The sequence below is a fragment of the Thalassophryne amazonica genome, chromosome 3 (genome assembly GCF_902500255.1).
Source record: "Thalassophryne amazonica chromosome 3, fThaAma1.1, whole genome shotgun sequence".
Classification (NCBI taxonomy): domain Eukaryota; kingdom Metazoa; phylum Chordata; class Actinopteri; order Batrachoidiformes; family Batrachoididae; genus Thalassophryne; species Thalassophryne amazonica.
Window position 1 is genome coordinate 94,447,611 of NC_047105.1, and position 16,611 is coordinate 94,464,221.

Below are 16,611 nucleotides of genomic sequence, written 5' to 3' on the forward strand. Positions count from 1 at the left end.
AACCAGATCATTTCCAACGTGAAGGCTTTGTTGATCCGGGACGTCATCTGACTTTCACAAAAAGGCAGGAGATGTGGACATCATCACGGCGTTGCTTTGCGCCATGCGGCTCCACCGCGATGCGCGGAACTACTCCGCTTTTTTTCCATGAAAAAAAACTCCTGTAACAGTGGAATGTGCCGTTCATTTCTAAACTGGACACTGTCTTGATCCGGTATGTTATCTGACTAGCACAGGAACTGCGGAAGACGTGGACTTCAGCACTTTTTCGGCACATTGAGACAGACGTGCGGAGGAGTTCCACGCGTCGCGGTGGAGCCGCATGGTGCAAAGCAACGGCGTGATGAAGCCTCACAAGACATGTTCTGGCATGTCTAGGCTCATCCACAATTTCTCGGTTAGTCACATGACTGAAAACCCACCGACAGCCGTCTGAAAGCCATCTCAGAGCCGTCCTGTGAGACCAACACGGAGGTGGTTTTGTCCCGCGCCATGAACGGCACGGTGGCGCAATCCTCCGCTTTTCTTTCCATGAAAAAAACTCCTGTAACAGTGGAATGTGTCGAAAAAGTGCTGATGTCCACGCCTTCTGCCTTTTTTGTGAAAGTCAGACGACGTCCCGGATCAACAAAGCCTTCACGTTAGAAATGATCTGGCTGTTTCAGCGGGGTGTGAGCCTGTCGATCGGCGCTCGGAGCGCGGCGTGCTCTCAGACGCTGTGGGCCGTCCTTAAAGTGGCAGTAACACTCCTTAATCTGTGTAATCCCCACAAAACTGTCCCTGAAAGCCATATTAATTTTCCGAACGGTGTCCACCTGGAGGTCTCTCACAGTTTCTGGAAAAAAATTGATGCAGCAAAGCTCCAAATCGTTCAGACATTTATTCACAATAAAAAAACGACGAGAAGGGTGGACCAGTGCTCACACAAAGCCTGCTCACAGGCAAATGATGCAACCGACAGGCGTGAAAACCTCACGCATGCGCATGAAGGTTCAAGCTTGGCTGATGCAATCACACGCGATTCAAATCCATATAGTTTTTGAAAAAAATAAAAAGGTCAGATACTTTTCTAACAGACCTCGTATTTGCATAAATACATTACCTCTATACACATATACACAAATACCTTTACATATACCAATACACACACTAGATTCGATATGAGCTGATAATATAACAGTTTTAACCCACATACATGCACCCATGGGCACCCGCGTCCATGCATGCATGTTTCCCTGCATTCAATATGACTTGACAATACGAGGTCTGCCAATAAAGTAACGGTCCTTTTTATTTTTTTTCAAAAACTATATGGATTTCATTCATATGTTTTTACGTCAGACATGCTTGAACCCTCGTGCGCATGCGTGAGTTTTTCCACGCCTGTCGGTGACGTCATTCGCCTGTGAGCACGCCTTGGGAAGGAGTGGTCCTGCCCCCCTCGTCGGATTTTCATTGTCTGGAAATGGCGGAATGAAAAGGAACACCTCCGTTTCGGCGTGTCAGAGGACAAGTTTGGACATGTCCAGCTCTCCACAATTTCACTGATACTAACTGGACTGGTAAGCATTGAAAGCCGAGATAGACATGTTCCGGTCTTGTGCGGCGTTGTCGCAGCTCGGAGCGCGGCGCGCCGAGCGTCCTTAAAGGGGTCCTTAAAGCTGTAGTAACAGACCTTATTCTCTGTGAAGCCCGTAAAATTTTCACCGAAAGCCAGATAAATTTTTCGAATGGTTTCCAGGTGCCAGTCTCTAACAGCTTCTGAAAAAATTCTGATGGAAAAAAAGTCCTTTTCATACAAAATAGTTGCTGTTGAAAGAGCCTTTTATTTAGAAGCAGGTGATGTTATGCTGAATTCTCGGGACCAGATGAAGGTCTCTTCTGCAGCTTTGAACTCTGGTGGTGTTGCTGAAAAGCAGAGATGTTTTCTTTCAACAGGACGTGGTGTTCAGCTCATCAATGGAAGTTTGGTTGTCTGCACAGCAAATGTTCCTGATTAGGACAAAAATATTTCTTTAAATATAAAGAAACACTAAACAGTTTATATATAAAAAAGGGGAAAAAACGGGGAGAAACAATGGAAAAAAAAATGCCCAAAAAAATAAGTTATTTAAAGTTAAGCTTTTGTGGTGTCTGAAAAAAGCTGTAGCTTTATTTGGTAAAAATAAAAAAGACTGAACCATTTACAAATTAAAGCGTTCACTCAGATCAACTCTGCTAAAAGGCTAAGCTAATGTTAACCGATCATTAAACCTTCACAGCAGTTCAGTAAACGTCACGTTTTATTTTTACATTATTCTCACCTTGATAAAGCTGCAGAACTAAACTCCGTTGGGCAAACTGGGACTTCGCATATATCCAAAAAGTGGGAGATTTCGGACTGAGTGGGTTTGCTTCATCACCCCGGCTGCCTGCCTCGCTCTGCCCAGGAATGATGCCTGAAGGCTGGCTTCTCCGTGCGGATTGACTCGCTGTCGCGGTTCGATCGATATCCCAGCAAGTTGTCAGTCCTTCCTCGGTCGGCGTCACTCCAAAAAGTAGCTGAAAAAAAGCTTCTCCCAGCAAGGTGATGGGAGAATCGTTCTGCTGTTTTTAAAGCTTTTTTTGTGGTTCAGGCGACGCAAATTCAAGAAGGCGATCGCAGAACTTTTTTCAGGTTGTGGAAACAGCCAGAGTGTGACGTTGCAATCCCGCCCCCTTGCCGCTTCCGAAGCGACGCGTCTGACGTCATGCGTCTTGGGACACGTTGACGGATTGGCCTGGTGAAAGGCCCTTAAATCGTTTCACTCAATTATAGGAGTTTGGAGATCGTTTGATACAAATATCGATATCGCGATCGAAATTCGGTTAACTGCACAGCCCTATCCACACGTGCATGCACGTTCCCTGTATCTTATGACTTGACAATATAACAGTTTTAATCCACATACATGCACCCATGGGCAACCCGTGTCCATGCGTGCATGCATGTTTCCCTGTATTCGATATGACTTAATAATAGAACAGTTTTTATCCACATACATGCACCCATGGGCAACCTGTATCCACGCGTGCGTGCACGTTTCCCATACATTCGATATGACCTAATAATATAACAGTTTAGATTCATAAACATGCACACCCGTGTATATACATAAGATTACGTTATTCAGTTTCATATTTTTTTAAATATTTTAAGTTTTAAATTTCTTTTAAATTGATGTAATTTAGTACATACTTTGATGTCCTCGGTTACGTTATTCCATAAATCCACCCCATGTCTCGTAAGACATTTGTTTCATTGTTGTACGGGCACAATGTTTTCTTAAATTATAATTCCTTCTTAAATTGTAACCTCCCTCTCTTTCACTAAACAATTTTTGGAGGTTATCTGGTAGTAGATTGTGTCTCACTTTGTAAAGTTTTAAATTCAGCAAGCTCTCTAAATTTTAGGATTTTGGATTGTAAAAACAATGTACTTGTGTGATCTCTGAAGCCTGCATTATGGATGATTTTTATTGCCCTTTTCTGCAGCTTAAAAAGTGTGTCTACATTACTTCTGTATGTATTACCCCATACCTCAACGCCATGACTAATATATGATAGAATTAATGTGCAGTAAATAATGTCAATGTGCATGTTGCAGCTGTAATCCAAAGAAGAGGAGCATGGATTGAACAATTATTGAACTGTACAGAAAACAAGAGACAAAGTGGGAAACCTTGGGTATCAAATGTTAATTTAATGCTTCTGTTACAAGTCTGTAAATAAAATTTTCGAATAAGTTCTCATTTCAAAAACTTGTGTAAGATCAAAAAGTGGTAACATTTATTGGCCCACCGTGTATGTGTGTTCATGCACATGCGCTTTCAGCTTAAGACGTCCCCCTTGCTGCCCCCTGTCACCATACCAAGTTTGGTGTTGATTGCTTAATTACTGTGTCAGTTAATTCCAAACACAAACCGTGCCGCATTCATACATACATTGCTTTTTATATATGTAGATGAATACAAAAGTATTATTGGGAGGTCCACCGTCACCTTCGTGATGCTGTGCGGTGCAAATGACCGTGAGCGGCAAAAAGTTGACAGCTCCATCACGACAATGCACTTGCCCACTCTGCTCAGGTGAGTCAGGCTATCCTGGACAAACGGAACACTTCTGTGATTCGTCAGGCTCTCTACTCTCCTGACATGGCTCCCTCTGATTTTTTGCTGTTTATCAAGATAAAAACAATACTAATAAAATGACTTGATCATGCAGAATGTGACAGCCCAACTGGACACCATTTGAAAAGAGGCTTTCCAGACATGCTTCCAACAATGGCAGAAAAGCTGGAAGAAGTGTGTGCAGTGCAAAGAACACTACTTTGAAGAAGATTATGATTTCAGACCCCCAGCTTAGTAATTAGATTTTTTTGATATTTTTTTGAATGCACCTCATACGCGGATTACAGCGCACAAGGTGCTTACACTGATGTCAATCCAACTTTGCATCATGATTTATGCATTTATTACTTTAACAATAAGTCACCATGACAATAAGCCTGTATTTCACACTACTATATAAACTTTCCTCTGTCTGAAGGTTTTAAAAAAAAATGTTCTGCCCCAGACAAACAATACAGCACACCATCAGCACGTTTGTGCCATGTTCAAATCCAGCTTGGATGCATGTCACTCTTCTTGCCAGCTAAAACTAGTCAGTTTAACTGGGGGCGGAGCAGAGTTACATATTATGCACACACTACAGAGCATGTTTGCTGTGGAGGAGGATCTGGCACACTCAAAAGAGTCAGCTTGGACAGTGAGTGGGTTTTATAGCCTTTCAGCGCTTGCAGTGCTGAAGGCTTTGTCATGATAACGTCCCTTTAAAAAAGAGCTCCCCTACCCCCCACACCCAAAAAAACTGCAAGAGTGGACATCTACACCAATCCACTCATTCTTTACAAAGATGAAGATCAACTGTACTGGCTTGCGAGGAATGTGTGTTTGATTAATAACAGCTTCTCTGGACATCTGGAAAGTTCCACTGCTAAAACAAAATCCTGAGATAACACAGATTGCTTTTGTAACACATAAAGAGAAGGATGAGTCCCTTTGCATCAGACATGCACACATAATTCTGATCACATTTCACAACAAAAAGACAAAGCTGAATAACTAGTTCAACCACAACACGCAACTTTGAATGCACAGTCAGCAAGACATGGAAAGCTGCTACTCAATGTAGAGTGCAGCCCAACAATAGCACAGACTGCATTTGACTACACATGGCAACTGTGAGGTACTCTAACTGTGCATTATGTATGTGGTGATATCTGGAAAATTTGTCATGACAATTTTTTTTTCATTTCAGTTGCTAAATTATAATTTTTAATAGAGAATACAAGAAAATGATTAGCAAAATAAATCATCACTTGGGTTGTAACAATTCATCAATATGAATCAGAAACTGCTCCAGCTCCATTCTGCAGGAGGAGGGGTCAACTTGCTGTGTGTTTGAGCCATGGAGCTGTATATGAGTACTAGAGAGCGCACTCCCAATGCTGCACACTAAACAAAAACGTCCCTTCATGGACGACGACATGACATCTAACTGGGCTTAATATTGACGAAGTCCCCGGATGTTAAACCATTTTCAATGGAGATTCGCGACTGAACACACTCAGAAAAATGCTCGCAAAATACGTGTTAAAAAATGCCATTTTGACCAGGATATCGAGCCAGTAAAATTAAATTATGTCAGGAAAGTATTAAACTTACTCTGACACTCACACATTCCCAAATATTAGTGTTGAAAGTTACACGGATCTGTGCTGTTAAGCTACGCTGCTAGGCTGAGCTGCTGCTGTTCAACGCAGCGCAGCTCCTACAACCAATACATTTATATATATTGTATTTTTACACAATTGTCCTTTATTGACCAAGTTTCATTAATGAAGTCAGTGGTGTGGGTACACATCTCTATGTGTGGGTGTGACTGCGAGCGGTACAGCACGGGTCATTATAATCTCATTATTTTAAAGGTGCAAATAAAAAAAAAAAATCCCCAGTCTTGTCGAACAATTTTAATCACTAACAACAAGTATTTTAACTAGACATTAGTCTAGCAGTGGAAAATATCAACTAGACATAAGTGAAGAGTTAATGGTCCATGTCATCGGGCGACAAGTACGGCAGGAGACATACAGCTGTTTATCATCCAAATATCACGGACAAAGTGACAAGAATAACCAAAACCACTTATGGAAGGAATTATTGCCTTTAAAATCACTATGTGAAACTCAATCATGTGTGCTTAGAATGTTCAGCGAAACACAGAGGCAGCCTCAGTCTGCTGGCAATTGGCTTTAAGATGTATACCTACTTTTACATGTAGATAATGCATGTAATGAACATTCAGTCATACACATACATGTAGGCCTTGCTAAATAACAGCTCTTTGTTTACCTTAATTTTCTTAACTTTTGTGCAAATTAAATGTCTACAGTTTCTCAGTATTCAAAAGTCAAATGATAATGTAAAATACATTTTTTTAACTTACCTGATTTTCAAGATTAAGTCAGATGAAAATTTCTTTTGTTTATGAGGTGTGGCATCAGCACAAACAGGAAAGTGAAATGAATTGTGGGTAAAAGAAAATGCTTCCATCTGTACTTAATCTTAGAAACTACCAAAGAGATGAAATTTAAACAATTTAAAAAGAAATCATGAAGTTTAAACATTGTGACTCACGTTACTTGATCCCATTTTTGTGACTCGCGTTACATGTGACTCACATTACACATATTCAGTGCTCAATAATTTATCTTAAAAGGAAACACCAGGCCTGCTACTGGTTTCCCAATAACCATTGAGGGCTAGAGATGCAAATATATCATTGTCAGTTTACTGCTAGTATAGAATTCTTTTTTTTGTGAGAAAAATTGTACTTTTTTGTGATTTGCGTTACATAACATTTAATACCAAGTGAGGAAGGCCGTCAAAGAAAAAGTAGATGCTAGAACAAAACTTCACCACTGAAAATATTTAGAAGACCTACTTAAATAGACATAACAGTGAAACTTTGGAGATTTCTTTAAAAATAATCCTTCAGAAGAGAAAAAAAATCCTATCTAAAATTCTAAAAAAAAAATAATAATCAAAACAAATGCAGTTATTCAATTCTTGAAATTTACATGAAGAAAACACCTAACAACCAAAAGTATTGTTTCCTGAAAGAACAACTTATTTTATATTAAAAATACTGAAAATTAAAGGGAAACACTATAAAAAAAACTTTTGCCTAATTTTCCCATTCAGCATGGAAATGCCCGAGAGATAGAACCTAAAAATAAATAAATAAATAAATAAATACAGGAAATCTCATTGTATGGTAAAAATAAGTAAATGGACTGCATTTATATAGCGCTCTTCCATCTGCATCAGATGCTCAAAGCACTTTACAAATGATGTCTCACATTCACCCTGATTTTAGGGTGCTGCCATACAAGGCGTTCACTACACAGCGGGAGCAATAGGGGATTAACGACCTTCTCCAAGGGCTCTTAGTGATTTTCCAGTCAGGCTGGGATTTGAACTGAGGATCTTCTGGTCTCAAGCCCAATGCCTTAACCACTAGACCACCACCGCAATGTTGTGTAGGCTTGCTTAAAAAACTGCAAGCTTTCTGCGTCAAGTGCTCTACACAGAAAAAAATTAAACATGATTCATTTTTTGCGTCCGTCTTGTGTTGGCATCTCACATGCTGCCATGTAGAGCAGCATAAACTCAGCGTAGAGCTGGTTAAGATCAGTGTGGAGCTGTCTAGTCTGTACGCTGCATTACACAACTCTACAGGCCTGGTGTGAAAGGGACTTTAGAATGCAGGAAAACGACTAAAGTTTTAAAAATTCCCCAGGGTGAGCAAAGTCACAACCCGCCCTCCCCTGAAGCTAGATCAGCCCTTGGACTTTCACGAGCTGTGCATCGGTGCATAGACCCTTTGTACTGTGTTGCACACAAGCTATCCAAGCACGTTAAAATGCTTGTCATAACAACAACAACAAAACAACAAATTCAGTTATTGTTCTCACGATACATAAAGCAAAAGTGAATGCTGCACTCTGCCAATGGAAGAAATACACAGAAGCTTAATCATCACAATGAGGCATGCATGCATGTTTCTGCTTGCACACGTGTGCTTTTATATATGAATGTCTGTCTTTGTGGGTGCATGTGTGTATTTTTGCTGTGAGAAAAGCATGACACGCGGCACACACAAAAGTTTAACTGAACGTTTGTGTCGGGTTACCAGCCTCCAACTACACAAAACTGACCTAGTTCAAAATAAAGAAATATGTAGTTTTACAGAATTTTTCATTAAACTTATTTCTGCCTAAACATAAAAATGACCATCTTAAATAACAGATAGCAATTCATCAGTATACAGTCTCCACACTCAGGGCAAAAAAGCAAAGAATTGTGGTTCACCTTTTATGCATGGAGCTTGAGACATTTTACCGTTCTTCACCAACTTTTAACTGATTTAATATGGGCAATGATTTACAATGACTAACGCATCAAACAGTGGCATCTGAATTAAGTCTCTTTTTATAAAGAAGCTGCAGCGCGATGTGTTACGAATTTGAAAATAGAACTTTAATGGGAATGCTTCTTTCGTTCAACAACAAAAAATAAACTAGAGAACTACGTTCATACAGCGCAAACCTCCGCCAATACTTGTTTCAAATTCCACACATTTTTACCTTGGGAGAAAATTTTCAAGGTCAAAGTCCTGTTAGAAGTGGCTTTTCATAAGTTAAAATATAATAGATCAAAATGGCTTTGAAATGTTAAAATCAAATACCCACTAAATCCGCAATACGGATCAAATGCAGATCAAACTTGGTCAGTCCATTGAGAGTGCCAGTTTGCATCTTAAATTCAAATGCCCACAAAATCCACAATCCAGATCAAACTTTGCCAGGCAATAGTGAGTGCCAGTCTGCACCTCACTTTCAAATATGAGATGACTGAGGCACGCTTGGTTAAAATATACATTAAATTGGGGTTTTAATGTTAAATTTAAAAGGACAAAAAATTATGTAATCCAAATCAGACCTGGATCAAACTTTGTCAGTCAATAAAGGATACCATCCTACATAATGCTCTCCAATACGAAAGAAATTCAAGCTTTTTTTTTGACCGAGTTATGCATTTTTGATAATTAGATCAATGTTAAGGATAGGAATTTTTCCAGTTTTCCAAGATTTTTCCTGACTTTGACCTATGAACTTGAAAATGTAATACATTCTTGCCTATCCAGATATGAATCCTCTGTAAAAATGTCATAATGATATATGGAAAAATTGTGGGTTACAGGCTGTTCAAACAGACAAACTTACAGGGGTGAAAACATAACCATAAGGTAATAAATGTAAAAAACATTCATTTATTCATCCATTCTCTGCCACTTATCCAACCAAGCAGCTCATCCCACACTACCCTATCCTTGGCCAAATTCTCTAACTCTTCCCACTGGATCCAGAGGCATTCCCAAGCCATCTGGGAGATATAATCCCTCCAGCATGTCCTGGGTCTTCCCGGGGCCTCCTCCAAGTTGAACATACCTGGAAAACCTCCCAAGGGAGTCAACCAGGGGGTATCCTCATCAGATAACCCTAACCCTAAGTAATCTAACTCAGTTACTTTTAAAATTGAGTAATCAGTACAGTAACTAAGTTACTTTTCAAGGAGTAATCAGTAATCGGCAAGGGCGCAATTTAGAACTAGAAATTGGGGGGGGGGGACAAAGTGTGAAGCCCGCAGGGCCGAAGCCCATAGGCCGGGGTCTGGGGGCCGCTTTAAGACCCCAGAAGCCAATGGTTTCTAGATAACCTCAGATGCATTCTGAGCATCAGGAACAGTAATTTTAATGTTTTAAGAAGACCATAAAGTGGACACCATTTGACTTATATAATTTGAAACTGTGGATATAAGTACTTTATTCTGAGAATAGCCAGCATTGATTTTATTAACATCCTGGTGTAAATAAGGTATCACCACATGTGTAGAACTCAAAAAGAACGATAGGTTGAGTTTTCATTAAAAAAAAACAACTGCAATGTGGTAAAATGTATTCATAAATATGAACGAGCAGGCTCTTAATAATTATTAACTATCGCATACTGTATTTTTTTTTTCCTCAAGATTTGTTTTTGCATAAGTTTGAAAAAACAACAGATCATAAGTTTAGGATACATTACTTATCACGAATTAAATTTTCGATGTAGCACTAATGACAATACTCGTACTGAACATAATTTCGCTTGCATAGACTGATTTTGGAGATGAAGCAATAATTGCAGATGGGCTTTCTGAGGTCCCAGATAGCTTTTCTGATTTCCTTTTCTAACTTTCAGAATTTAGTAAATTAGCATATGGTCCATTGATACTTATGTGTAGACACTAGTCCCTAGAGGCAACTATTTTTGGTTTCAAATCTGGGCAAATACAGTCCTACAAAATTCAGAATGTGACAAACAAGAAACAGGTGTTGTAAACAAGTCAATGCTGCTAAAAATACAAACTTGCAGAAACAAAGTTACTATTCTGACATGGTTTTGCACATAAGACTGGTATAGCATGTTTCAAGTACACACATATATGTCATAAGGTGGGGGGAACATACCATATTCTGTCCTCCCTGGTTGAAAAGGTGGGGGGGACATGTCCCCCCTATCCCCCACCAAACTGCATCCATGGTAATCGGATAACTTTTTCAAAGTAACTGTGGCAACACTGTTCACGCCAGCATTCACCACAGTCAACTGCTGCATCTCCAGCATTCTGCTAGCAGCGAAAATAAATTCAAAATATCCACCAACCAAAAAAAAAAAGTCTGTTAAATTACCCTGTTAACCACCTCCACTAGTGAGGTTGAACTCCACTGAGGAACAAAATCTTCCATAGTAGATTCCATGTGTTGCATTTTTCATGTGGGTTCTTGTCCATATGTTCAAAAATCAGTTTGACACTAATTCCATTTTTTTGCCAAAAGAGCAGTGGTGTCTAATGCCATTTTTTTATAGTTACTTCTACAACTCCTCATCTTTCTGCAGTTAAGAGACTGCATACAGAGCAAGCATCACAAATGTTAATCCAATTCATGTCATTTTAAATGTTTTCTGTAGGTTGATAATAGTGGTAGGTTTTGTGTATGTCATTTTGGCAGAAAATGCTCCAAAACACCAAGGTCATTAAGAGTTAAATATTTAATCTATAAAATGCCCGAATGCACAGAATGATCATTACAATTACCAAAAGTGCAAAGTCTTCACAATACTTGTTTTGACCAACAGCCAACCCCCTCCCCCCAAAAAACTATTACAGACTAGAGTCACTATGCAAATTATCATACTCAAAAAGTGGCAAATTAAAGTTTCTGATTTGCCCTTGAAAAAATAATTAAACTGTTAACACATTTGAGAATTGTTTCTTCTCAATCATATAACAGAGGAGTTTCAAGCTCGAGTGCAAAAAGATGGATTTCGTAGATGCCAAGCTGTGCTAAATACTTGCTCAGCCATATGTTAAAGTGAAAAGTCACCGATACACTTAAAAGTACGCTGACTGACAGAAAACATGAACCTGATATAGTTTTTAAATGGTCCTTACATTAACAGAACATCAAAATACGCTCAGTTAAACATTTGTCTTCCATTTATGTAAAACCCTGTAGAATCAATATCAAAATCGTTAACTTCCGACGTTCAAAAAAAAAAAAAAACCTCACATATTTGTCACTCAGGTTTATTCGTGGATATGAAATAAACACTTTCCTAATATGGTCAAAGTTTAGTTAAAAAAATGGACTTGCTTGGCCAGCACAGCACATAACAGAGTGCTAACATTAGCCAAGCACAACGTCCAACTTTTTAAAAGGCTTTTCTGGCTTTATATATGTTTGTCAGTTCACAAAACCGGGTTACATCGTCAACCTAAAACCGCCTTTGTCGTTTCCTGTTGATAAGACTCACACACATAAATAATATAATTAAAAAAATAAGGCGTTCATCAGAAAAAAAAATCGCCCTGCCAACAGTTTAGCTAATTTAGCAGCTTTAGCAGTGCGTGGCAGTTCTCTGCTCAGCCGTCGCAGCACACAGTGGAGTTAATTTTAGTCTATATAAAAAAAACAATAATGTTTCACTCACCTTACAGTTTTGGTAGCTCTCTATGGATCTCAGTGCCGTCTCCGTTAGTTTTACATGTAATACGGTGACACCCTCGGCGCTCTCTGTGCTACAGTTTAATCCGTACCTCCCATCCGCGGAGAGCACCGCCATGTTTACCAGCCCTCCACCATCGTCCCTCTGGCTGCCGGAGCCTTTAGCAGCCTGGCCGCCCTGCGCTCACCGCCACCCGGGGAGGGACTTCAGCCCCCGCCCGCTGGCCACCACAAGCTGCACATCAGGTTGTTTGCTCCAAACTCAGCAAACAAACAACCATTCAGTTTTCTAAAATATATTTACTATAAACATTTCATACTTTTTTTTTTTTTTGGGAAATTTGCTGATAAACTTTTACTCACATGTTCTTTGGCAAAGTTTTAGTCAAGTTTTTGTGAGCGTGACTGCCAGAATAAATTTTGACTTTCTTTTTTTTCTTTTTCTTTCCTGTTGATAACATAATTTTCCTGTTTAATTAACGTCTACACTCTCCAAAATACAAAAATAACAGATTCTTGGATGATTGTAAACTAGTGGTAGTAGTGGTTGGTTTTTCCAATTTTAATTTTTTACTTATGTTTATACAATTTATAACTGTTGAAGGCAAAACTATGTATTTTTAGGTTGATCCGTCTGACGTTATGTTTTTAATTTTATTTATTACATATATATAAATTGGCAGTTATTTTTAACCTGACATGCACATACAGTAAGGTCCACAAGTATTTGGACAGTGACAGTTTTTGAAATTTTGCCTCTGTAAACCACCACAATGGAGTGGAAATGAAGCAATCAAGATGTGCTTGTAGTGTAGACATTCAGCTTTAATTCAAGGGGCTTTACAACAACAACAACAAAAGGAATTATAGCCGTTTTTGTCCACAGTCCCTCCATTTTCAGTGGCTGCACACTAAAAAAAACTCATTAGATAAAGTGAATTAAATGTTGGGCAGGATTTCCATCAAATAAATATGTATATCCCCAAATCAGTTAAACTAAACTGTGTTGCATTTATGTACTTTGTTTGATTTGGGGCCTCACATACGTATTGGATTGAAATCAATCATGTACAAAATTGAGTTCATTCAATGAGTATCTGTTTAGTGTAATTGGACAAACTAAATATAAGTATTATTCTTAATACAAATCATCACTTTTACAGCCACTTTTCTTTATTTTCCAAGTCATTGAATCTATCTGGAATATGCAAGCAAACTTCAAGAAAGGAGGAGACAAGCCAGGGAAGCCACCAAGGCAGAATCTATGCATTGTGCACCTTTTAAGATGCTATTCAGATTTGTGTACACCATATCCCATCAGATCTCAAGTGGAGTAATGAAGTGAAGTGGAGTAGGTCCTAATAATCAGTACTTGGCTGGGAAACACCAGGAGCTGTGTGTAAAATTGGAGTTGTGACAGGAAATGTAAGTGGTATAAAACTTGTGCTTAATACCAGTGCAGATCTGTACTAGATCTACTGTGGCGACCCTGAACATAGTGCAACTTTTGTCTGCTGCACCACCGGTTACAGAAGTAGAAGTGGGTGTCTTCTGCAATGGTCATGAAATAGACAGGATCTGTGGACCCCCCCCCCCCAAACTCGCCTCTCCTCTCCCGTCCTGGACACAAATGTATTTTTCCTGAACCTTTCAGGCTGTATGGTAGACTCTTGTCCGGTCAGAGATCGGCACATGAACATGACGTCATGCATATATTAAAATATCCGACGTCACATGGTGGTAGGACTAAATCTTGCTGATTTGGGAACAAAACTCATAATTTGAAATTTAAAAAATCTTCAGTTGAGCGAACTTAGTTGAAATAGAAAAAAAAAACACTCACTTGATTGGAATTTAGAGAATATAATTTTGATCCATGTTAATGGATCTCAAATTCAAACAATTAAATTGGGGCTATGCAACCTCGAAAATGAACTAAGTCCAAAATGTCAACAAATGCACGTGCTAATATTTCTAAGTCAGCCACGTGTGTAATGTTTACCCTTGGTGACGTCATTCAACATCGATCTCTGGCCGTAGAGCTATTTTTCAGGTTTTGACAAAGGTGGCAATAAGCGAAAAGAAAGCTGTCATGTTGGACAAGAGTCTACCATACTGCCTGAAAGGTTCAGGAAAAATAAATTTGCTGTTGTGTGGGCCGCCAGAAGAGGAGGTACTGCTGGCCCACCACCAGAGGGCGCCCTGCCTGAAGTGCGGGCTTCAGGCACGAGAGGGCGCTGCCGCCACGGACACAGCCGGGAGTGACAGCTGTCACTCATTATTTCCTGACAGCTGTCACTCATTCTTCATCATCTCACTCCATAAAACCCAGACGTCATCTCCACCTCATCGCCGAGATATCGTACTTCTATGGAGGTAACTTTCTCTGCCTGTATTGATTGATTGTGTTGCAGCTGTCTAACCAGAGGACCGGCGTGGGTCGCGACTGTTTCGTCCTACTTCCCGTCAGATAAGTGGTTACACAGACGCTGCACGAGTGTGTATTAGAGGTGGAGGTGGCATTCCCACCGTTGTTGTTACGGGGTGTACACACACCCACACTTGACTGTCTTTGCTCTTCGCCAGCAGTACCAGATCCGACAGTCGGGGACGGTGATCACCTGGGAATTCGGGACTTGGCGGCTCCAGTATTCACCAGGTTCGGTGGCGGCGGAAATCGTGTGGTTCCGGCTCTTCTCAGGACAGACGTCTTCTATCCTCGAGCCTGCCCACACGTCACCTTTGTGGATTGACTGTTATCAGATTCTGAGATTGTTTGTATATTCGTTGTGCACCTTCACAACATTAAATTGTTACTTTTTGGCTCATCTATTGACCGTTCATTTGCGCCCCCTGTTGTGGGTCCGTGTCACTACACTTTCACAACAGGATATCTCGGCCAGCGTCATGGATCCCGAGGGGCGTCACCCATCTGTTGGACAGCCAATGGAAGAGCAGGGTGCACAGGCGTCTGCAGGAGGCGTGCTCGGTGAGTTGCAGCAAATCCTCACCGCCTTTACCGCTTGGCTGGATTTGATGTCCGAGCAAAACGTCATCCTTAATTGCAGGATGGAGGCTCTCACCGCACAGGTGGAAGCGCGCGATCAGAGCGCTGCTGCGGCTCCTCCTCCTGCCGACCCGGTGCCGGATATTAACATTCCACTGGTCATTCAACGAACCCCCCCACCATCCCCTGAAGCATACATAAGTCCCCCAGAGCCGTACGGGGGTTGTGTGGAGACGTGCGCGGACTTTCTGATGCAGTGTTCGCTCGTCTTTGCACAACGACCCGTGATGTACGCGTCTGATGCCAGCAAGGTGGCTTATGTTATTAACTTGCTTCGGGGTAAGGCACGCGCCTGGGCTACGGCGCTCTGGGAACAGAACTCACGGTTGTTATCAGCATACACTGGGTTTGTGGGGGAGTTCAGAACTGTGTTTGATCACCCTAACAGAGGAGAGACCGCTTCAACAATGCTGCTGTCAATGTGACAGGGGCGCCGGTGCGCAGCCGAATATGCAGTCGACTTCCGCATCGCGGCTGCGAGGTCCGGCTGGAATAACGTTGCGCTCCGCGCCGCCTTCATAAACGGACTGTCATCGGCCCTGAAGGAGCATCTGGTAGCTAAGGAAGAACCGCGGGATTTAGATGGGCTTATCGATCTCGTTATACGGTTAGACAATCGGTTGGAGGAACGCCGTCGGGAGCGAGGCGAAGGACGTGGCTGGGTACGCGCCATCCCTCTCCCTTCCGTGTTCAAAAAGGGGCCGCCCTCCTCACGCTCCACAGCCGCAGCGCTCCGTGAGGCAACAGCTCCCCCTGCTGACGTTGCTAGGGAAACACGCAGGGCCAAACCGAGAACAGATGACAGAATGAGGAGGCTGGTCCGTGGGGAGTGTTTTCTCTGCAGCTCAAAGGAGCACATACAGAAAAACTGCCCCAAACGGCCACAACGACAACAACCGCCCTTAGAGACTGGGCTAAGGGGGGGTCATAACATTCACGTGGGACACACACAGATTGCCACACGACTCCCAGTTACAATCCTGAGCGGGGATTTAACCCTTCAAGCCCCAGCACTGGTGGACACGGGGTCAGAAGGGAATTTGCTAGACAGCCGATGGGCAAGGGAGGTAGGGCTCCCTCTGGTGGCGCTTCCTTCGCCATTGCAGGTGCGGGCACTAGATGGCACCCTCCTCCCTTTAATCACACACACGACACAACCAGTAACTCTGGTGGAGTCTGGAAACCATCGGGAGGAGATTGAGTTTTTTGTAACTCCTTCTACCTCCCGCGTGATTTTAGGCTTCCCATGGATGTTGAAGCACAATCCCCGGATTGATTGGCCATCTGGGGTAGTGGTTCAGTGGAGCAAAACCTGCCATCGGGTATGTTTAGGATCCTCGGTTCCTCCCGGT

The 16,611-nt window shown here is 41.4% G+C and overlaps 1 protein-coding gene across 2 annotated transcripts in view; it reads right to left on the bottom strand.

The window, feature by feature from the left end:
* ell2 (elongation factor for RNA polymerase II 2) overlaps positions 1-12,423 on the bottom strand; it is a 54,823-nt gene extending 42,400 nt beyond the window's left edge. The window contains exon 1 of one of the 2 annotated variants that reach the window (XM_034167118.1): positions 12,179-12,423. In XM_034167118.1, the coding sequence (XP_034023009.1) occupies positions 12,179-12,310 (132 nt within the window). In that variant the 5' untranslated portion in view covers positions 12,311-12,423. The remainder of the gene's footprint in view (positions 1-12,178) is intronic. The other variant, XM_034167117.1, reaches the window with a different exon arrangement.
* Positions 12,424-16,611: the final 4,188 nt, after the last annotated feature.